This window comes from Pterocles gutturalis, unplaced genomic scaffold, assembly GCF_000699245.1.
Source record: "Pterocles gutturalis isolate BGI_N339 unplaced genomic scaffold, ASM69924v1 scaffold17579, whole genome shotgun sequence".
Classification (NCBI taxonomy): domain Eukaryota; kingdom Metazoa; phylum Chordata; class Aves; order Pterocliformes; family Pteroclidae; genus Pterocles; species Pterocles gutturalis.
In genome coordinates this window covers 9,554-31,623 of record NW_010136086.1, presented here as the reverse complement: position 1 = coordinate 31,623, position 22,070 = coordinate 9,554, and the positions used below count along the sequence as shown (strand labels likewise).

The window sequence follows — 22,070 nt, the reverse complement described above, 5'->3', positions numbered from 1 at the left end:
TGCTGTGTGATTTGTTTTCTCTGATTAATGTGAATATGGGCTGCAAAGATGCAGTGTTCCAACTCCAGAGAAGCAAAGTCAGTTAATTGCATTTGAAATGGAACAAATCCATCATGTCTCAGCTTTCCGCCAGCAGACGGCTGCACAGTGATTTTATTTGTGCTGCTGGCAGCAAAGGCAGCAAGCCCCTGAGTATTAGAATATGTAAAGAAATCTACTCCAGAAGGTAGATGCTTTCTGAATAACTAACTATTTTTCAACCTTGGTGCTAGAGGAGGGAGCAAAAGTAGTGAGGATTAAACCCCTGAAAACCCAAATAACTTATCTCTGCATTTGTTAGGAAACTACTCATGTTTATTTACATGCAAGGTTTTTGGAACTAATTTGATTTCTAGGATTCTCATTATCTTGGTCCACTGTTCTGGTTTGCTTGATGCTGTCCTTCATGTGCATTTTCTTTTTCTTTTTTTTTTCCACAAAGATTGAGGCATTTGTGCTCATTTTGAGCAGGGAACTGGAGATTAGTTCATGTGCCTCTCCGCTGCATAGATTTGGTTATATACCATCAATCAGCATTTTTTGAAGAGCCCAGTGGTTATTAAGTGTTCTGCTCAAGTACTTGAGCTGAGCAACTGTTTCCTTTGTTGACTTCAGTAAGTTCTTAGTTTTGTAATATGTTCAGCTCTTTTTCCATTACTTCTGCAGTCTTTGGATCTGTTATTAAGGAATGGAGGATGATTAGCTTAATGATTGTGTGATAGGTATTGGGTAAAAAAAAAAAAAGGAAGATAGCAAGTACATCTGTCTTCGTCCACTTTGAAGTCTATATGTGGACATTTAGCAAACAATTTTTGCTGTTTAAGGTGTTTTCTTCTCCCACAGCTGTTTAGTATCCACCCTATATTTTAGATTACTACCAGCAGTGTCAGTAGTCTGTGAATATGTAATTGCATCTTGGGCATCTGTGTACAAACCACCTTTCCAAGTGTTGTAAATAAAATGCTCTGCTTTTCTCTTGAGGCAGATAGAAACACTCATAGGTTTTGCTGCTGACTTTTCTTTAACTTCTGGCTGAGGACCAGCAACAGAAGTTGCAGGATGAGAGCATCCTTGCTAAGTGAGCTGGTTTCTGTGAATGCAGCATATCTAGATCCCCAAGAAGTCCTTGTTGAAGTCATATTTGCACAGGGAGACTTGTTGGGAGAATTCTGTCTAGTAGCTTGTGCCCTCATTTTTTCATTTTCCCTTTTTCTGAGCTTTGATAGTTACTATTCTGGAAGCCATCTCCTTGTTGTGATTTTGTGTCAAGATGTGATAAACAAGTTAAGGTCCTTGTTTTCAAAGTATTGTCAATGAGAGCTGCGCAAGCTCCTTTGCCAAAGTGAGGCATGCCCAACATTTCTGAAAGTTAAACCTTCCTCCCAAGACCCTGGAATTTGAAGGTACCCCAGCTCCAGCTTTTGGAGATGCACAGCAAGGTCTGTCTAAGCTTTTACTGCACCCTAGGCCTTTTTGAGGTAATTTTGCACCCTCCTAGGCTTGCTTGCATGGTAGGCTGTAGGACCACTGCTTAGAGTCCTGTGAGATGAGAGTGGAGTTCCTGCAGCTGCACAGTTTGATCTGGGTTCTGTTTGTTACAGGTCGTGTTTGGGAAGCATTTACTGGCTCGTGTACTCTGTCTCATCCTGCTCCCGCTTGCCCTCTACACAGCTATGTTTGCTGTTCATTTTACAGTATTAAATAAAAGGTATTTCACAATGTTTTCTTCAGAAGAAGAATCACTTGTCTTTGCTTTGAATTAAAGCCTGTTGATTATGGATTCTCCATTTTCAGTGTCAGAAGCACCGCCGCAGGCTGTCTTTGTTTAATTCCCAGACTCCTACATTGTTTTTAGAGAAAGGCTCTGGCCAAGCTGGTGGTGAAACTGAGTTTGAGTTTAAGATTTTCTGAAATGCCAAGCAAGCATCCTAACCAAACTCTGTCTTCTTTTTTTTTTTTTTTTTTCTCCCCTCTTTCCTGGACCAGAAAATGTTTCAATTCTATTCTTTTTTATTTTTGTTTTTGTAATTATAAAAAAAATAAAAGGCATTGCATTCCTGAAAAATCCTTTGGCTATGATTAAAAAAAATGTCTGAGTGAGTTCAAAGGGAGGACTCTACTCTGAATGCCTGCAACCAAGGGATACTTTTTTATGTGGAATGAACACAACAGCTAGTAAAATGGCCAAGTAATATTTTTCCATATGCCAGCATTAAGAGATGAGATGCATGAGCATTTCACCATAAAAAAAAATAGAAAATTAAATCTGTTGTTTTTCAGTTTAAGCCAACTAGTCTTACCACTACTAGCAGAAGTGAGACTTGAGGAGCCACAGAAAGAAGCTTCGTTATATCTGACCTGTAAGTGGGTCAGTTTATTTGTCATAAGAACACCTCCAAAGATAGTTGATGGTGCTTTGTGCAGTGTCAGGGTGTACAGTTTTGTGACCTCGGGTCCTTGCAGCTCCGGACAATTTCCTGCAAGACTGCCTCTATCTGCTCTGATTCACAGCATTAGGGGGGTGTGGATCTAAGGGAACTGCAGTCATCCTTCTCCTGATGCCATGTCTGGTTTTATAATTTTCCTTCTGTAAAAACAATTTGGTGATGCATGATACAGCTTTGTATGCCTGTTTTGCCAGACTTTCAGTTGTCACATTCTTTGCTGTCTTTTGTAGTGGTCCTGGGGATGGTTTCTTCAGTTCAGCATTTCAGGCCCGGCTGATTGGGAATAATCTTCATAATGTCTCCATTCCAGAGCGTGAGTGTCCAAAGAAATAAACTGCTTTGGGTGCTGTCAATGTTTGTGAGGGTTTAAATAAAAACAGCATCTCCTGTGAGTCCGTGTAGGACAGTGCAGATTATGCCGTCGTGGTCAGATCCACGCTGTTCCTCTGTGCAATTTTGTATATTGACAGAAAAGAAAAAGGTGAAAATAACACCGTGTTTAGTTCAAGGTCACTAGCTGTTTCATCATATTCCTTCTAGAGAGGAAGATGCCCTTTTGAGGGATTTGACAGTTTTGTGTACATGCATCTTTATTTTTTTGACCTTCATGTTGCTTGAGACAACAAAAAGATATTTGTCCTGTTCACCTAAGGTGTGGGATGTAGGTGTTCAGATGTGGGATTTGTTTCCAAAAATATGTGTAAATGAAAACTATCAACTCCTTTGTGACACAGTGTGCCCCTGGTTCAGCTGTGTTGTATTCAAGCATGCATATGAATTTAGGGGAAAGATGGTTCTGTGGTCACTCAGGTTGTCTGGGGACTACTGAACCTTTAATATGGTTTAGTTTTCTGACTACTTCAGCTTTTCTGTGGCTGTTCCTGCTCCAGAGCTGCTGCTGGGAGAGAATCGTGTCTGTTCTCCAGGACCCTGTTCTCCCACTTGTGCTGGGAGGCTATGAAGGAACCTGTCTGAAGCCAGGGTATCAGCTCCACTATCCAGTAGCTGAGCTTGCCTCCCTTCCCTCTTCTGTTGCTGTAGGGGTTGGGCGATGGAGTGCTTGAGTAGTCATATGCTGTTCAAACATGGTTATGTTTTAATTAATTTGACAATATACTCTTATGGAAACCTATCTCAAACCTCTCATTAGTGAAATTACATACAAAAGAACTGGCACTTCTGTTTATGTTAGAACTAGGTGGGAGAATTTTAAGTGTTTCAGCCAAATGTTATGTAACAGTTTTACTGAATCATGGTTGGGGATGGAAGATAAGCTTGCAAACAGCTGTGTGGAGCAACTTGTCAAACAGGAAATGAGCTTTCATCAAAACAAAGCGGGAGAATGCATGCCTAATGAGAGCACTGGCCTATCTGGGGGAGGTATTTCTAGGAAAGCTGCCTTATGCTGTTTTTTTCTCATTCTTTCCCATGTAGACTTGGCATACGGGTCTGTGGTCACAATGAAGAACCTTCAGATGGCAGGGGGATACCTTCACTCCCACTGGCACCTTTACCCGGAGGGTGTTGGGGCTCGCCAGCAGCAGGTTAGTGTACTGCAGTAGTACTGCCTCTGGCTGCAACCAGCCACTCACTCCTGTTGCACTTAGCATTAGGCGCTGTAGTATGTACTCGGCATCTGTTACCCTCTCAGTGCCACAGCTGTGCACTTGGCTCTGAAGTCTGAGTAAAAAGGATGCTTGAAGAGAGCCTACCACATTGCACCAGAGAAGTGACTTATAGTAACAGGGCTTCATTGTAGTAGCAAGACCACCCTCAATAGACGGAGGTCAAGAGGACTTAAAAATAATCTTCTGTAATGAAAGTGCTGTTGTTACCTCAAGGAAGGCTGTAAAAGTTATGTTTAAAACTTTATCTTATAGGTTTCATTGCAGTGTTTTAAAAGCAACAGAGTAGGGCTGCTGCATGTTGTTTTCACTCCTGCCACTGGCCTCTGTGACCTTACATGTATTACTCGCCTTTTGCACCTTACTTTCCTCATCTGTTGCCAAAGAATTTGTAAGGCTTTGCTCATTAAATTAGATATCTCTGCATCGGTAAGCTAGGCATAATTAAACTATCTGAACTCTCTAAGGTCTTCTGGTTAAATGATTAAGCAATAAGTCAAAGTAAAAATCAGAAATAATGTGACTGTTGCTAATTAAGTAGTACAAAAATTGAGTTTCTTATATTTGTCCATCATCAACCTTCACAAATCTTTGCAGCTTCTGCAGCTTTCCCAAGATATATTTTGCAGTTTGCATGTTATTGTGTAAAAAATTGTTCTGAGCTCCTTGAAAGAAAGTTGCCAGAGAAAAACAAGTGTTCCTTCAGTCCTGTGGTGAGGAGGAAGTTTTCAGAAATGAAAACTTCGTCTCAATCTTCTTTTCCTGCTGTTCTTCCCAACCAAAAATTCTAATACTCTTATGTTACATTGACGTTTATTAGCGTAGATGGAGATGTCATACCAAAACAGGCTCAAGGGTAGGCAAAATTCAAGTGCAGAGCATGCATTATGACACTAAAAGCAGGGAAAGGGGATTTGGAGAGGATGCTGTTGGGAGTTTCCTTGAGGGTAAGTGGTGGAGATTTTCTCCTTGTGCTCCCTACTCTGGTGGTGGGACAAGGGCAGGGGATTGGGACAGTTTGGGAGCTGTTGAGAGAGGAAGGGAATTTAGAACTTGGAGGAGATTTAGGGAGGAAAAGATAGAGGCAGCGATCTCTCTGCCCCCTCCTTTCTCTCCTCTCCTGATGATATAACCTCAAGGTATGAGGTTCCATGTCCAGCTCTCCCTTTTTCCTTACCCTCAGACAATCCTCTTCCTCTCTCACCCACCCACTGGGCTATCTGCTCCTCCTGAGTGGGAGAACACATCTTGGACTGGTCTAGAGTCCCACAGATCAAGGCTTCCAGCTTCTGAAAGAGGAGAGCAGGCAAAGTGGGCACAGGTTTCCATGCTGCTCAGGAAGGCTGCCCTCGGGAGCAGCACCCTGGGCCCAGATGGTTTCCCCTGCCCATGGAAACAGTAGGAGCAGTTATTCTGTGCAAGTCTGAGCAGGCTGGTAAGGATTAGCTGGTAGCATGGGCGGCTTTAACAGTTGATCCCTGAATCCTTCTTACCTTGCCTGGATCCTTTGGCAGAGTATTATGGTTGCCACAAGGCAGCCTGTTAAATATCTACCAATGATGCCTGTCTGTAAAGCCAACACTGTTTCCATCTCCTGATTCTGGTACTGGTCAGTGATTATTCAAAAAGTTCAGGTTTGGATATCCTGTTGTAGAAGGAGCCTCTGAAGTAGGGTGAGAAGAGGTCAAGCTGCATGGTCGGAGGCTGTTACTCATGATGCATGTGAACTGCCATTAAGTGTAGTGCTCCTGAGTGTATGGGCTATACAGTGAATAAAAGGTGTGATCTGGATTAAGGAGTGGCCAGTAACTGACTTTCTAAGGGGCACTATCATAAAAGTCATCCCAAGGTTTCTGTGTTATTGGTGCATTAATTTGGGACTTTGATTTGCTGGGGAACATGTGTCTGCTATCACCAACTTTCTTCTTGTGCTTTCAGGTTACTGCCTACTTACACAAAGATTTGAATAACCTGTGGATTATAAAGAAACATGATTCGGATACAGGTAACAAATACCACTAAAGTGCCTTTTATAATTGCTGTTTCAGTTTTTCACTTAAATATTCTGAGTTCCCTCCAGGGCAAAGTATCCTTCATGGGTATGAGGGGGAGAGGAGGAAGGATAAGGGGAATCTGGCTCCATCTTGACTGTGTCTTCTGTGGTTTTGGTTTTTCTCCAGACTATACAGCTGAAGTAAATAAGCTTTTCTCAGCTGAAGGTTGCATTGACAACTTTTCAGCTAGGTAGGGCTGCAAATAACAGAGGAAATTAATCTGAACTCAGTATTTTGTGGAATTTCTTGTTGTGGCTATGGGTCCTGGTACGTTCTGATACGTTGTGTTTAACTGATTTGCTTGGAGGCTTGCTTGGGACAAGAGAGAGTAGTGAAGATGAAAATCTATGGTTTGTACATACATCTTTTGTTTTAGAATATCATATAGTGTAGCTGAGGCACGTTTGGTCTGGTGGAGTTTCCTTTCTTCACCTGCAGCATGGGTACATAAAAATTAACAAGAACTGTCAAAACAACAAAACATGCAAATAACCTAGATATAAAAAAATATATAGTCGGTGTTGCAAGAGTCATTTTATAGTTCATGAAATAAAAAGCTATATATATAGTTTTGGTATTCACTTAGCCTGACCAGGCATCCCCTTTATTTAAGGGCAGTATGTGCTGCTTGGGGCCATGTTCTTTGGAGTAGCTCTCAGGGTTGATCTTTAAACTAGAGCAGTGGTTTATACCAGGCTTAGAGTTGACCCAAATTAGTTTCCCTTGTATTGTCTGCTTGAGGCATGAGCATTCCCAAGAAACTTTCTAAGACCCCTGATATGTTTGTTAGTGTATTGGTATGATTAGTTTGCTTTCCTTCACCAGATCTGTCAGACCCCTCAAGACCTGTGGAGTTTGTGAGGCATGGAGATATTATTCGTCTGGAACATAAAGAGTAAGGATGGGTTCTGGGATTCAGAGAGATTGTGTAATTGAATAGAATCGGTGGGAGATTTGTCCTGCTGGAGACTACGTGGTTGGGCTAGCACAAGTGGGCTGTGTGACAGGGTGTCTGTATATCTGCATTTCCAGTGTGGAGTTTGTGGTGGTTTTCTTCTATGGTTTATGTTTTGAAGAGTGTCTGTTGAATGGGAAACTTTTAACAGAACCACACAGCTTCATTAGAAATACCTACCTAAGCAGCAGAGGGATTTGTTCAGCTGTGTGAGGTGCAACTCATCTTCAGAGAAGCAATTTCCAAACCTTCATTCTGTTGCTTGTCCCCACTCTGAGTTTTCTAAGCAAATAGTGTGGGTTTTTTTGTTGGTGTACTGCAAATGTCCTACTCCAGTGTGCGTAGGCAGTATCCACTTGCTGAAGTCCTCAACAGCACTGAGATCACAGCAGTGAAACACTTTTAACAAAAATGTCAGCTGGTGTCTTCCCTCTCTGTAGGGAATACCTGAGAGGAAGCAGGGGAACCCTAGTGACTTGATATTTAATCTTCATCTCATCTGATATCACTGTGACACAATGCTCTGTGCTCTCTCAGCTTTGATTTCTTAACAGAAACTCTAAATGTGAGGCTGGAAATCATGTCGTATTAGATTCAGTATTGCACGTTCACAAATCATCACTTAGCTTTCCAAAATGGTTTTAAGATTTAAAAAAAATGCCTTGAATTTTGGGTTTTACTGCCAAATATATAATAATAAGGGTGATAAATTCTTCATTAGGCAATACTGGTTAGCTCTTGATTAGGTCTTTGGAATGGGAGGTGAAACTGCAATGCTGCAGAAAAGATCCGGCAGATGGCTCTTGTCTCCTTGCGTACAAACCTCATCTAGCGTGGGCAGAGGGTTTCTGTGCAGATGAGGCCAGGCTGGATGCAGCCGTGTTGCTGGTGGGGACGGTTCATTGACTGGGTGGTTTTGTTAGGGACTGGCCAGGCTATGGCCAGGTTTTTCTGGTTGCCCCAGTTAGCAGTCCCTGCTAGGGCAGGAGGCTGTTTGTCTGCACCGTGTACAACTGGTGCTAATGGGGACCACTGATCCCCCTCCATAAATCTGTGCCTGACTAAATTGTACAATCTTTCCCCTCAAAAGCAAAACAGAAAATCAAGAGAGGTCAGGATCTTGCTTTGCTTCTTGCAAGAGCAGGACTCTAGTCCCACCTTTACTCTTAATTTAAGAAAAAAAAAAAAAAAAGAAAACAAAACAGAAAAACCAATGATGTCTTTTCCACTTGGAGGTGGTGGATTATAGCTTGAAGGTTGGATTTATTAATGCTGTCCTCATTTTCCAGCACTGCCCAGTGTGGTATAAGCTCAGAGTCACATGGTGGGAAGTGAGTTTCACTCTGTGGCCACCGTCCTATTCAGGCTCCATCCTCTCCTGCCCTTAGCTGGAATTCAGTGGTCAAAGTGCTGGCAGCTCTCTGAATGGCTCAAACCAAAGTTCTTATCATAAATTGACTGAGACAGAAAAACAAAACAAGGTTTGACTTTTAATTTCATTTCAGAACTTCTAGAAATCTTCACAGTCACCAGCATGAGGCTCCCCTGACAAGGAAGCATTTTCAGGTCACTGGCTATGGAATAGTAAGTGAATGGCAAGATAAAACAGAAGCTCCTTCTTTTGGGGAGAGTTTATACCATGCCAAGGGGATTTATTCTTGCTTTTTTAGTTTGTTAGCCAAGGTGATAGATGTGCATCTACCATACTGGAGGAAAAACTGATTTAGTGTGAAATAGCTTATCTCATATTTAAGGTCTATTTAATGTGAACATGGACAAGAAGATAACTTCAACTTTTACTGCCAGTCTATCTTTGGCAGCGTTCAACTCCAGAAATGCCAAACTGAGCAACCTTGAAGTTGCTCTGACAAGTATTATTTTATGTATTTGGCCTTGTCACACAGACAAGTGCCTTTTTTTGACAGAATGATGACAGAATTTTGAATCACGAAAATAAAATCTGCTTTGAGGGCTGAATTTCCAAACGCAAGGGGCTGTTACCTAAACCCCTTACGTGAAGCAGCCAAGTTGCCCCTGTTTAAAATGTAACTCTGAGCTATAGTCAAGTGTGAATTGGAAGCAAAAAAAATTAAAGTTGGCAAGATAAAAATGTATTTGTGAGTAGTTGCTATGTCTAGAATCATCTCTTCCTGATGGAGAATCTCTTATGTGAAGTCTCAACAAGGGTAGCCTGGGCTCCTTTGTTTAGCTTTGACACCATTAGAGTTTCAGAAGTTCCTATTGGCAGTGCTTCAATCCTGTATGTCTTCTAGTTTTTTCTTTTTTTGCCTTTGTTTGTTTGTTTTTTGGTTTTTTTTTTGTCCTATGGTATATTTGCATGGTAGAATGGAACAGGAGACTCCAATGATTTCTGGCGGATTGAAGTGGTGGGCAGAAAGGCTGGGAAGCTCATCAAAGTCCTGCGGAGTCAGGTCCGTCTAACCCATGTGGCCACAGGGTGTATATTGGGCTCTTCTGGAAAGACTCTGCCAAAATGGTAAATAGCTTGTCATTCCCCTCCACCCCTGCAAGGCCTTGAGCTGACATGTTGCTTTGCTCAGTGGTACTTTTAAAACTGAGCGATAACCATGTTTCTTCCATTTCTTTGTCTTTAAAATAATAAAAAAAGTAACTAGCTGGTGCTAAAAATGTAACCAGAGGGAAGGACCTAGTTTAGGGTTATGCAGTTTGTATAAAGGTATACAGCTCTAAAAAACAGTATCCCTTACTAAGAGATCCGAGAGTAGCATGGGCATAGGTCTTGTCATCTGGTAAGTTCAGGAGGGGATGACAGATATTTCTTCAAGGTCTATTTTATCCTTGGGATTCGCAAAAACTGCTAGAAACTGGGGCAGTTCATGCTGTTCCATACCATAAGCCTCCACGTTTCTTTTTATTGGTATTAATTTACTTTGTGGTTGGAAGACCTGCCATTTTTGCATGCAGCATCTGAAGCAGGGGCAACAGTAAGAAGCTGCTATTAGCAGAAGTTGTGATTTGAGATATCCTTAGATTATATATCCTCATCATTAACATGACGTATATGCAGAGACATGCAGAGTAATGCCAAGCAAGTTGCTGTATCTGCACAGCTGTACTGTGTGGGATGCTAACAGGGATCCTGAAGCAGCAGGCTGTGTGGTCATGTTGCTTCTGTTTCCAGAGCAGTCTCCATTGCTGTTAGCTTAGGTTTCCTTTCACTGTGTTATGGTAAAAAGGGCTTCTGAGGAATCCTGTGGATGCTGATTCACAGTGAGTGCAGACAGATACCTCTGGTGACTGCCTGGTTGGGAATGCAAGTGCCGTTTGGACTTTACCACTAAAACTGGGCTCATGGGTAAATAATGTGTTGGGTTTTTTTTAAAAGAATCACTGCTTCTGTCAGCAGTGTTCAAGAAATGGGTATATTTTTTTTCCCCTAACACAAACTTAGCCTGTGAATGGAAGTTATTCCACAAAATATTGATGACATTAAGAGCTGAGGGGGAAAAATAGTTGTTAACTGCAAATAAGGATGGTTAGAGTATATTGGATTTTTTTTTTTTTTTTTTTAGGAATTTAAAAGGGAGTAATCACTGTCCTTCAGAGAATTAAGTGGTGATTATTTAATGGAACTAATTAATTAGTGAAGTTAAGGCTGATAAGTGGTGATTGATAGAAAATTCCTTACTAATCTGTCACATTACTGCAGGGTTTGATGCACTTTCTCCCAAAGTGTTTGATCTGACCTGCTAGAAATAGAGTGACAGACTAAATGAACAGTTGGTGGAATCCTCTAAAGTCATACTTTTGTTTCTGTAATACAGTTGCTGTAGGCATGGATTGATTTAAATTAAGGATGGTGATTTCCTTATGGAGAGACTGTAAAGGTTGACTTGAACTAGTTTCTAGTTGTCAGTGTGCATCATCTTCAAAAATCCCACTGCTTATGTGTGGACCTAGTTTTTTTAGTTTAGAAGCTCAAAGTTAGAAATATGGTTCAAATATTCAGTAGAATTTGGTGTTGGCTGCCTTGCAAATCTGTTTTGTTTCTACGTGGTGCTTAGAGCATGTAAGAGTGTTAAGAATGCAGCTACTGGGGTTGACTGGTTTGGTAGGTGCTATGGGGAAGCGTAAAGCTAAATGGGGAAAAAATCAGACACGAACTGGGAATATGGAGTGATCTTTTGTGGGGTGGTGGCTAACTGTTCTGCTGTTCCTCAGGGGTTGGGAACAAGTGGAAGTCACCTGCACACCATACCTGAAGGAGACTCCCAATTCCCTCTGGAACTTTGAAGATCATATTAACCCTAAGTGTAAGTAATTTGTTTCCTTCTCCTTTGAGGGTTCATCTTGGCTTGCTGTTAAAGGAAGGGATGAGCTATCAGATGTCAAGAACTGGCATTCAGCGTTTGGAATTTGTGTGTTCTTTCCCATCTCAAGCATAAACTTGATGAACTTGGGCCAGTTTGGAAATGCGTAGCCTTTTTCTACTTCACTGTTTGTACTGTAAGCTAGGGATAATGCTTCAAGTGTAGTGGAAGTATAAAGACTCTTTTAAGGATTTTGAGATTTCATGGGTAACAAAAGTGTGAATTTTTATAGGTACTACAGTACAGGCTGTTATTTTTAACATCATTGGTTTAACTGGGGATTATTGTCATCAATATGAGTATGTCATATATACTTTAATTATTTTTTTAAAAAAGTTAGGATCCACCTTGTTCTTTATTTTTTTCCATTCTCTTACTGGGACCATGCTAAATAATGACTTTGCAATACCATCAAGAAAGGAATAGAAGTGTGACAGAGAAACAAGTATGGCAGTAGTGGCAGATGGTCCTTGCAGCCTCATCCAGGAGTTAGATATGTGTCACAGCCTCATTTGGCCTGAATTATTCCATACAATTTTAATCTCATGAATTGCAGATGACTTGGGCTGAGTTCTGACTTATTAAAAAACCTAGTGGTGTTCATCCTTTCAGAGCAACTGTATGCAAATCAAAGGAGAGGAATCCTGGGCCGATGACTTGGTAGAATTTCCTCTTCTGTTGTAATGCATTTTACATTCCGATGCTCATGGCTCATTTACAGATAAACAGCAGCCTATGAACAATATGTCTCTAATTTCAGCTAGAAATACAAATCTGTTTATTTTATGGACTTTTATCTATTTCTCTTGTTCCTAGAAGTAAAGGAGGAAATCTTGGAGTACATTAGTTGTGAAATTCACTGGGGGATACTTCTGACTGCAAGCCTCTATGTTTAGTATATCAATGAATTGTGTAGGGAGTTAAAAGAGGTGCTAGAAGCAGATTTTTCACAGGAGGAGAGAGTTTTATTTATTATGAAAGAGGCTAATAAAAGTAAACCATACAGACTTCTAATCTCTTTTCCTCTCTTTTTCTAAAGTGCCCAATATCAGCCTGGATGTTTTGAAGCCCTCTTTTGCAGAAATTCTGTTAGAATCCCACATGGTTATGATCCGGGTAGGATATAATTAATTCTCAATTATAATCTTGCATCAAAAAGAAATAGCATTTTCTGGGATATCTAGGTGATGGCTGCAAGCTAGGGCAGAATTTACATGCCCCAGCACCATACTTGAATTTATGTGTAGAAAAAGGTGTGGTCTTGCAGCTAAATCTTCAAAAAGTTTGGAAGCCTTGGGCTTGATGCCTGGCTCTGCTGTTGGTGTGATCTAGCTACAGCTTAATTATGTAATCCCTCCACTGCTGAAATTCGGTTCTGTAAATGAGAGTTGGAAATTTTCCCTACCCTTCTGGAAGGTTTTAAAATTAAATTAATACTTGTGAGGCAGGAGGATATTACTGTGGTCAAGAGTCAGGAAAATTAGCTAAACAGACACTTAAGAGAAGAATAAAGGCTTGGATGGAAAATGGAAAGTTCACTGAGGTGCTGTGTATGCTTTCCTCTTCCCTGTTTGTCCCTGAATGTTAAAAAAAAAAATCAGGATTTAATATTTTCAAGATGGACTACTCTTGCAGTCTTTCCCCATGGTTGTTCTTTGTGCTCTTGGCCACAGCCCTTCTGCTTCCAGCTCCTCAATCCTTCGTCTGAAGAATGAGAAGTTACCATTGTGAGAAAGGAGTCTAAGGTTTTATTTCCTACTGTTTGTAAAGCTCTTCTCAGATTCTTAAAAGAAAGAAGGTAGTCAAGCAAATTATTATTAATGCTAAGTGTTTCCATGGCAACCAGTGATAATGCTATCTCAGGTAAGGAGGCACCTGCATGAGTTTCCATGGAAATAATCTTTCTGAGGCTTTTATTTCAGAGTGGAGAGAAAACTGTCGAAGTAGTCTCTTAATGAACAAAGGTCTTGCTTATGAAACATGTATCCTCAGTGACAGAAGAGCTGAGAAATGAGAGAATACTGCCTCTAATGGTACCCAAAGAACATTTTCACTTGCACAGTGACATTAAAACATTTATTGTCTCCATTCTGGCCACCTCTGGAAGATGATGTGTTTATGTAGTTAGGAAACAGATTTTACTCAGGAAGAGTATTCATGTATGTTTGTGTACCAAGGCATTTCTGGTCAGGCTTTGCAGCATAACTGCCTGCTCATTTAAATTTTATCTTCACTTATCTGTAGGGAAACAGTGGCCTCAAACCAAAGGACAATGAAGTTACATCCAAACCTTGGCACTGGCCCATCAACTACCAGGTATAGGGATAACTCCATCTTCCTTTCTGTTTTCAAGTGCTTTTGCTGTGCTTCTTGAAACATAGCACCTCTTAATTGCATTGAATCATAGATAGAATCATAGAATGGCTTGGGTTGGAAGGGACCTTAAAGATCATCTAGTTCCAACCCTGCCATGGGCAGGGCCACTTCCAACTAGACCAGGTTGCTCAAAGCCTCATCCAGCCTGGCCTTGAACACCTCCAGGGATGGGGCATCCACAGCTTCTCTGGGCAACCTGTGCCAGTGTCTCACCACCCTCACAGTAAAAAATTTCTTGGAAGATGTAGTCAGCTTTATTTTGTAGCACCTGAGCTTCATGGATGGAAATTTGTCTCACCCTTGACACTGCAAAATACAAACTGGATTGATACAAACCCATTTTATTCCCTTCTGGTCTGTTTCCTCAGGGCCTGCGTTTTTCTGGTGTCAATGAGACTGATTATCGGGTTTATTTGCTGGGAAACCCGGTAAGTTGGAGTGGGAGGTTCCAAGCCAGTGTCTTTAGCAAATTTTAGCTTACTTTTGCTTCTGCCAGTGACAATGATTCTCCTCTTCCTCCTCCTCCTTTTTGGACTGTCTCTCTCATTGTACTCTTAGGCTTGCATGTAGCTTTTCATTTTGTCTCACATGTGCATTCCTGTGTCCAGCCTAAAATCCCAAATCTTTCTTTTTTTCCTACATAGGTGATTTGGTGGCTAAATCTGGTCACTATGGGGTTGTATCTTCTAGTTGCAGTTTCCACTGCAGTGACCCTAAAGAGAGGTGTCCAGCTGACATCTGAGCTCAAAGGTGAGGTCAGTCTTCCTACCCCTCCTGCACTATAGAATCCCTATTGTAACATCCTGGTTTGCTGGTACAGGAAAGCTCATCTTGGGACTCCTGTATTTAAAAAAATTTTTTTTCATATTGTGTTAAAGCCCTGGGTGTTGAACAAAATACACTCAGGGCAGCTGTACGTACAAAACACTAAGCGATATAGTGCTTTGAAAGCGTAGCGCTGCATGATGTGACTGTTAGCAAAGGGCTAGTGATAGTCACTCTGATGAATAAATCTCACTTTTTGCATGGCAGACCATTCCTGATGAGTTGCCAAATTTCCTGAGCCTGTAAGACTTGATCAGAAATCCTCAAATCAGCAAGGGCCCCAAGACACCTACTTAGCCAAAGAGAAGAGCTCTGGAAGTGATTCACAGGCAGGAGATGTGATCAGTGGTTCCTCAAAAGTCTTGACACTCCTTTGCTGGAGAGTACAGAGCTGGACTGGCTATAAGGTAGCATCTTAAGGTGATCCAAACATATGAGTATCACTAGGCTTTTACTGCCTTGTTTTCTTGCAGGAGACAAGGCCTTGGATTAGTCAGTAGCTCACATGCCAGTTGTGCTCTGCAGGTGATCACCCAGCCTAGCATGGGAGTTGCTTATGAACTGCTGAAGAGTCAAGGTGTTGGCCGCAGTTGCTGTCAGTTACATTGATTACTGCAGCTCAGAAATGACCAGATGTGTTTCTGTTGGAAAGACTATATTTGATTTGGACGTATCAGTAGGAGAAGGTGATAAAATACATGTCAGGGAAACCTTCCTGATGCAGAGATCTACTGGTGCCATGGTTTTTAGCTTGTTCTGCTTTGCAGGCTTCCAAGATTTTTTTTTTTCTAGTAGAGATACTTACCCCACATAGGTTACTTTTCACGAATGGTTTTTGCAGGCACTTTAAGTGTGTGTGGATGGCAGGACTTTGTGTGCCAAAGGTGGGAAACCACTGAGCTTAGGTTATTGAGCAGTGTCCACAAGGAAAAGAGAGGGAGCTCCCTATCTCGAATAGTTTAATAGAGAACAGGACAGATCTTCAACAAAAATACTGCAAGGAGCTACCTGTATTGGCTGTAAGGGAGACAGACCAGCTAGATCAGTGCCCTGCTCTCAAGCTCTGCATGTGCTCTGTATTACTGTACAATGCATGGTGTTTTGAAATGAGATGTTGCCTGCTATTTATGAAAAGCAAATAACAATGCAAGAGATGCAATGATTCTTTATTATGTCCAATGCCAAAGTTGTAGAGTTTTTCACAAACCCTAATAAGTCATACTTTGACCATTCCACTTTACATCAATGGTTGCTTCATTTTGTATGTCTCTTTGTGGGATGTGAGTTCTAAAATGTGATGTGAAACTATTCAGTTACACAATAAGTTATTGGCTAAGCTGCATGCAGACACCAGAGCTCTCAGTCCCTTCACCAGTCTCTGAAAGGTAGGCAACATTTCTTTCCAGGAGAGGCTGTCGAAGTGATCATCTCAATGGCTTGTAGTATCATTGCAGAGAGATTAAAAAATGTCAGAGACGGGCTGAGGTAATTAGTCTGATGTACATCCTGAGAAACTGCAAGTTTGGTCTTAATATAAAGCATGGTCATCCTCCCGCCAGTCCCTTGAGACTTGAGCCTTTGTATATCTTTTCTGATAACTGTTCTCCTGAAAAATGTTTGTATGTTTATAAAGAATGCAGTTAGGATGTTGCAGAGCCTTGGAGCAATTTAAGATCAGTATATGACTTCCTGGAAAGATCATTCCTTTTGAGTTTGCTTACTGTGATAAGACTTGCAAATAGGTATTGTAGTTGATCTTTTCTCTGATGAAGTCTTTTTATTTGTGTTCCAGAGCTGTCCAGAGTTGTGCTACGTGGCGGAGGGCAGATCATGCTGGGCTGGCTCCTTCATTACCTTCCTTTCTTTATGATGGGCCGAGTTCTCTACTTTCACCATTACTTTCCTGCCATGCTTTTTTCCAGCATGTTGACAGGTAAATACTAGAGTCTGGGAGAAGACAATTCTGTTAAATGGAGTCTTTTCAGATTAAACAGTATTTTTTTATAGGTTTTCTGCTTGCTTGTGCAAAGTGCTTGAAAACATTGACTAATTCAAAATGTTTTTCACAAAGCAGCTTGCAGTGCCAAATTGTCTTTTTTTTGTCACCACCCTGAAGAGGCAGTCATGTCTAGTGCTTAGGGCATTTAAATTTAGAGATGTGACTCCTGTTCTCTGCTGTGTCACTGCTCTTACATATGCTTTTGTAGAAGTTACTTCCCTCTGTTTGCTCCCCCACTTTTCTGTCATGTGTGGTTTTAATTCAGTCTTGATAGTTTTTCCTGTGATTTTGTACTAACTTGGCATGCTGAGGCTCAGGTCTCTTTTGCATTTATTCAAATTGAAAGGTAGGAAAAAAAAACCTTCTGCTGATACAAAACAAACCCTATACTTCTGAAGGTTACCAAGGTAAATGAATTTAAAATTTGACAAGGTTTTCTGGTGCTAATAGGGCTTTGTCAGCCCAGTCTGTGACTGAACGTAGCAATGTTCTTTGGCCTCTGCATTGCTCTTGACTTCTACCTCTTCCTTCTCCTAGGAATCACCTGGGACACACTACTGAAGTTCTGTGCTGGGTTCTTGTCACCCAGCACTACAGCTAGAAAAGTATATGGAGGGGGGTTTCTGGCACTGGTTCTGCTCATCCTGTACAGGTGAGTTCTCTAAGCTGAACTTCACCTGAGTGTATGACAGTCGCTGTCTCAAAGAAAAACTTGGTGCCTGTTAATTATCCTTAGCCTTTGTTTCTGCCTCTCTGCTGAACTTTTCAGACATCATCAAGCCCAACCCTAAACCCTCAAATCTCATTAGATTCAGCATCTGTGTCCCAGTAATGAGTTATAAAACATCCTTCCATTGCAGGGAATCTTTCTTTTATCCCAGTGTTCAGTGTGAACACTCTGTTCTCCTCCAAACCCACAGCTCACTGGTTTCTGATTGTACAGAATGTGATTCCATATCCCTCAAATACAGGCAAATTCTTCATTGCTGTAGGTTTTCTCAGCTGGCTTTTCTCCATAGCTGTTGCTTTCTAAGAGAAAATACCACCTGTGATAAGACTGTGTACTGTGTATTGTGTTCGGCAGAGATTAGAAGGTCCCCAGTGGAGCTTACAGCAGCCCAAAAACAAAGGTCCCATCTGGGGGACATCTGTATGGATTAATCTGCTGCAATGTTCTTAGACACAAAACTGCAGTTCCTGATGACCATTTGGTTTCTTTCCACAGTTTCTACCTCTTTCATCCTCTGTCCTATGGGATGATAGGACCCATGGCCTCTGACCCTAGCAGCCCCATGGCAGGGCTCCGGTGGATGGACTCCTGGGAATTCTAGAGCCAGCAAAGGGAGCCTGGGAACCGTGGATGAGAAGTGTGAGATCTGCTGCCTGTCAGTCTGATTCTGGTGCTTTGGAGACATGTAACTGTAAAATACCCTCTCTGGAGAACTCTGGGTATACTAGCCCTGTTGCTTTAGCGTTCGTTTGCACTGCCTGCATTGGAAGATGCAGAGGATGACCATGAGAAGGTCCTCTTAATTAAAAGACTCATGTCCTGCATCCTTAGGTTATATTCCTGGACAACTGGCTGCTTTACTCTCAGTTCTTTTGAGCAATATGTATCAGTCAAACAGCAGTGGTATTCCAGCAGTCAGACCAGTACGAGTTGAAGGCTGTGTGTAGTTGCATGTTCACATGCATGTGTGTGTGTCTTTCTTCTGGTAATCGGAGAATCACTGCAGTTTGAGAGCCAGACAGTGTCTGAGACATTAGGACTTTTATAACGATTAACAGCCTTTCTTATGGAGAGGTTTTTGAAAGCTTCATGTAAGCATCTGGGGACCTCTGTTCTACTCTGCCCTGGCTCTCTGTCTTTTTTTGTTCTGACCCTGAATTTTTAGAATTTGACTGAAAGGGGTCTGCTTGAAATCTCCTGAGCCACTGTGCCTTGCCTGTCTCCCAGGCCCTCTGCAGAAAGAAGAGATGAAGATTGTTTATCCCTGTATACTGTATTGCTTTCTAGTCACCTTTAATCATTTATAGCAATCACCTGGCAGGCCTGCACTCAGAGCCAGACTGTTCCAGCTCAGCACTTTGTAGCTTCTTTGCAGTTCTGTCTGAAACTGCTAAGAAAATTACAGTGGAAATAGCAGGTGATTTATTTTCTGCCCCAGTATGCTGTGAAGACAGGCTTCTTGGGGGTGTACTAGAGACTGAAGTTGTAGCTTGGGAATTTTATAGACAGCTGTCATTCATGTTTTGATCCCACTTATTCCAGTGTCAGTACCTGTGCTTTTAGCGGGAAGGCTTCATCTAAATGAATGTGGCATCTGCAAAACTGGCTGTCAGTGCCACAGTATCTGTGCAGGTTCCAGCAAGTTCCCGCTCAGATGGCTGACCATCAAATTACTGCATTGAAGAAACTGTGAGGCCAGGCAAAAATTATTTGTCTGCTAAGCGTCAAGAGCCATTGGATGTTGAATCGACCCCTTCCAAGAAAGCGGAATACTATTTATCAGGTGCCTTTCTCCTGTGTTAGGTCTGTTTTTGTAAATGTTCCTTTTATTCCATCTCCTCCTCTTCACTCAATCACAATTTCTTGTCACAGTTCAAGGTTGCTACCTTGTATCATTCAACATGAATGACACTTAGACCACAGCTGTGTCTCTGTCTCAAGAGTATTTGCAAAACTCTTTTGTGTGCACTTCAAGGAACTGAAGCCTTTCTTGCATTTCAGAGATCTTGCTCATCAAAATTATGGGTACAGGGAGATCAGCAGGTGAGTGCGTCCATCTTTAAACATGAATTGTGCATTCATTTCTTTTACCAAACCTTGGATTCTGATGTATTTCATACAACACAGAAGGGCTGTGTTAGCATAGTTGTTCTGTGGGGGGGGACCGAGACTCCCATCAGGCTTGCCTTTATTCCTCTTTAATAGAAATCCATAGCATTGTTCAGTCAGGCAGCTGGTTGCTGCATGTAAGGCTCTGGCTTGATGTGTCGCATCTCTCTCCAGAAGGTGACTCCTATAGACACTAATTCAGATGGTATGGACCTATGCTTTTGATTTGAAAGGTTTTGAGTTAATCGCCTGCTGGTAATACATGGTGGGAAGTCATTGCACTAATTAGCTACTGGATTTGATGATGCTTTTCCATTTGCTGTTGCAGGAAGTGTTCTCACCTGCATGAGCCAGGGGCTCACAGAGGTGATATATAGGCAAGAGGGATGGGGGAGAAGGCTGCAAACGTCTTCAGACTCTGCCTGATCTGATAGCAGCTGCGAATTGCTAACTTGGCAACAGGGCAGGCAGGCAGGCAGTGCAGTGCTGCCTCTAGCAGTGTGATTCAGCATCTTCTACTCTTGGTGAGATTATTGGCTTAATACCTTGCTATCCTGACCATGAGTTTTCCCTAAGGAAGTCCCATTGCCATGGGAAGGGTTTGCCAGAAGAGCTGATAAAAGTTGTGATTTAAAGAGTAAGATTTTTCCTAGCACATACAATCACACAGTTGCCCTTAACACTAATAGCAAAGAAAACGAAGAAACTTGTGTTTTGGAATGACAGTTTCTAACACTCTTTATTCATCAAATTAAATTGTGAGAAAGCAAAGATGGACTCAGTAACTTTGGCTACTTCAGTTATTGTGAAGGGGTCAGCTTTGTAGGAGCTGCCTGAGGAAGATGAGCCAGTGTGGTTTTTGGCCAGGGTCCCTCTCTCCTTTAATGCTAATAGTCTTTTGGGTAGGGATTGGTGGCTGAGTTTGGGGATTGGCCAGCTGAAGGTGGCAAATGTCATGCTCTTATCCCACCTTCCTCTCCACAAGCCCAGCTTCTGTTTCAGTACAGACAAAGGGTTTTTCTTCTTTAGGACTATCATTTCGGAAATCCTCTGAGAGCACTTGATTGGTGTTGAAACTGATCTATTTCTTAAGCCTTGTGTGCTGGTAAGGGGATGGAGGTGTAGAGTGAAAAAAATCTAGCTATTCCACCAGAGGGAGCAACCTCCAGCAGAATTATTTTTAATTTTTTTTTTTTTTTTTTTTGTAAATCTGAAATTAAAAGTATTAAAAGGTCTGCATTTGTAAACTACAGGGCAGACATTTCCTCTGCACCCTCAGGACTCCAAGGGCTGGGTTTTCAAGTAAGTGTAAATTGTTATTGCTTTGTTTTCTTTCAGGAGAAAAATACTGAAAAATTATTTTAGTTAGAACTTGACCTCAGTGTTTGCTTCTCAAAACAAAACTGTCAGGCCATAGCTGGAACGTAATAGTAACCGGTATTTTGTGAGGTCAATAAAATAATTGGAATTCCATTACTGAGTCTTGACTTAAAATGTCTGAGTGGTGCAGACATGAGGCAATGGCTGCAGGTTGCTCTTTGCTTTCTGCATGGGATTTGGGCTGCTTCGGTTCAGTTTTTCCATTTGTGCTTATGGAACAAGTTCAGGTTCATTTTGAGGATTGCTTATTAGTCCTCTTTCCCAGTCATGTGGAAAATAGCTAACGGTGCTTTCTGACTCCAGAAGATGCTGTTCTCTGGAGAAGCTGGTCTCTTTGAACTTTGCTTGACAGGGCTCCTTTTATCACTGGCGAAGTATTTCATCAAACTCTATCTATGGATTCAAATCACAAAAAGCTGCAGGCTGCCATGTTCCCTGCTTCAAATTATTTTTATGTGTAAACTCTGTTTTCACCTCTTCAGTCTTTGGAGGATAGCTAGAAGGCCTCTAGGCTCATCTAGGTTCACCCTAGACGATCCATCCACCTTAAAAGGTTTCTGTTACCAGTCGCTTCAGGGACCAACGTGCACACACCTAGTCCAGCAGCAAGAACTGGCCAATTTCCAGGAACTGGACCGCTCATGCACACATGTGACTCTGAGGAGGATTTGAATGGAGATTCCTGTGCCAAGGTTGCCCTTGGTCCAGGTGGAAGACTTTTGTGTCATACACTGCTTACCAGCATTGTTCACAGCCCTGTGGATAGGAGAGGCACCACTCTGGTCTGCAGAGAGTTTTCTGTTTGCATCTTGATTGGAAGGGCTTATTGATGTACAAAGGACATTGACAGGATCTACCTTTTTATATCTCTCTCCTTCCTTCTGCTTCAAGTATGCCCAAAATACTGAGCATGACTTTGCTTCTCCTCCAATTTTGAGTCTGTTGTTGTGGTTTTACCCCAGCTGGCAATAACCACCACACAGCTGCTCGCTCACTCCCCACCACCGCAGTAGGATGGGGAGAGAATCGGAGGAAAAAGGTAAGAAAACTCGTGAGTTAAGAACAGTTTAATGTTTGAAATAAAATAATAATACTAATACTATTACTACAAAAATAATGAATTGTAATGAAAAGGAAACCAACAAAAAACAAGACACAAGAAAAACAAGCGATGCACCC

General features: G+C 41.7%; 1 protein-coding gene across 1 annotated transcript in view; it reads left to right on the top strand.

The window, feature by feature from the left end:
• The window catches only part of POMT2 (protein-O-mannosyltransferase 2), a 24,024-nt gene extending 5,969 nt beyond the window's left edge, over nucleotides 1-18,055 (top strand). Inside the window, exons 6-20 of the mRNA XM_010082179.1 lie at nucleotides 1,641-1,747; nucleotides 2,717-2,799; nucleotides 3,921-4,030; nucleotides 6,050-6,116; nucleotides 6,991-7,060; nucleotides 8,626-8,704; nucleotides 9,466-9,617; nucleotides 11,324-11,415; nucleotides 12,512-12,588; nucleotides 13,717-13,788; nucleotides 14,217-14,276; nucleotides 14,493-14,598; nucleotides 16,466-16,606; nucleotides 17,210-17,324; nucleotides 17,898-18,055. Of these exons, the coding sequence (XP_010080481.1) occupies nucleotides 1,641-1,747; nucleotides 2,717-2,799; nucleotides 3,921-4,030; nucleotides 6,050-6,116; nucleotides 6,991-7,060; nucleotides 8,626-8,704; nucleotides 9,466-9,617; nucleotides 11,324-11,415; nucleotides 12,512-12,588; nucleotides 13,717-13,788; nucleotides 14,217-14,276; nucleotides 14,493-14,598; nucleotides 16,466-16,606; nucleotides 17,210-17,324; nucleotides 17,898-18,003 (1,437 nt within the window). The 3' untranslated portion in view covers nucleotides 18,004-18,055. The remainder of the gene's footprint in view (nucleotides 1-1,640; nucleotides 1,748-2,716; nucleotides 2,800-3,920; nucleotides 4,031-6,049; nucleotides 6,117-6,990; nucleotides 7,061-8,625; nucleotides 8,705-9,465; nucleotides 9,618-11,323; nucleotides 11,416-12,511; nucleotides 12,589-13,716; nucleotides 13,789-14,216; nucleotides 14,277-14,492; nucleotides 14,599-16,465; nucleotides 16,607-17,209; nucleotides 17,325-17,897) is intronic.
• Nucleotides 18,056-22,070: the final 4,015 nt, after the last annotated feature.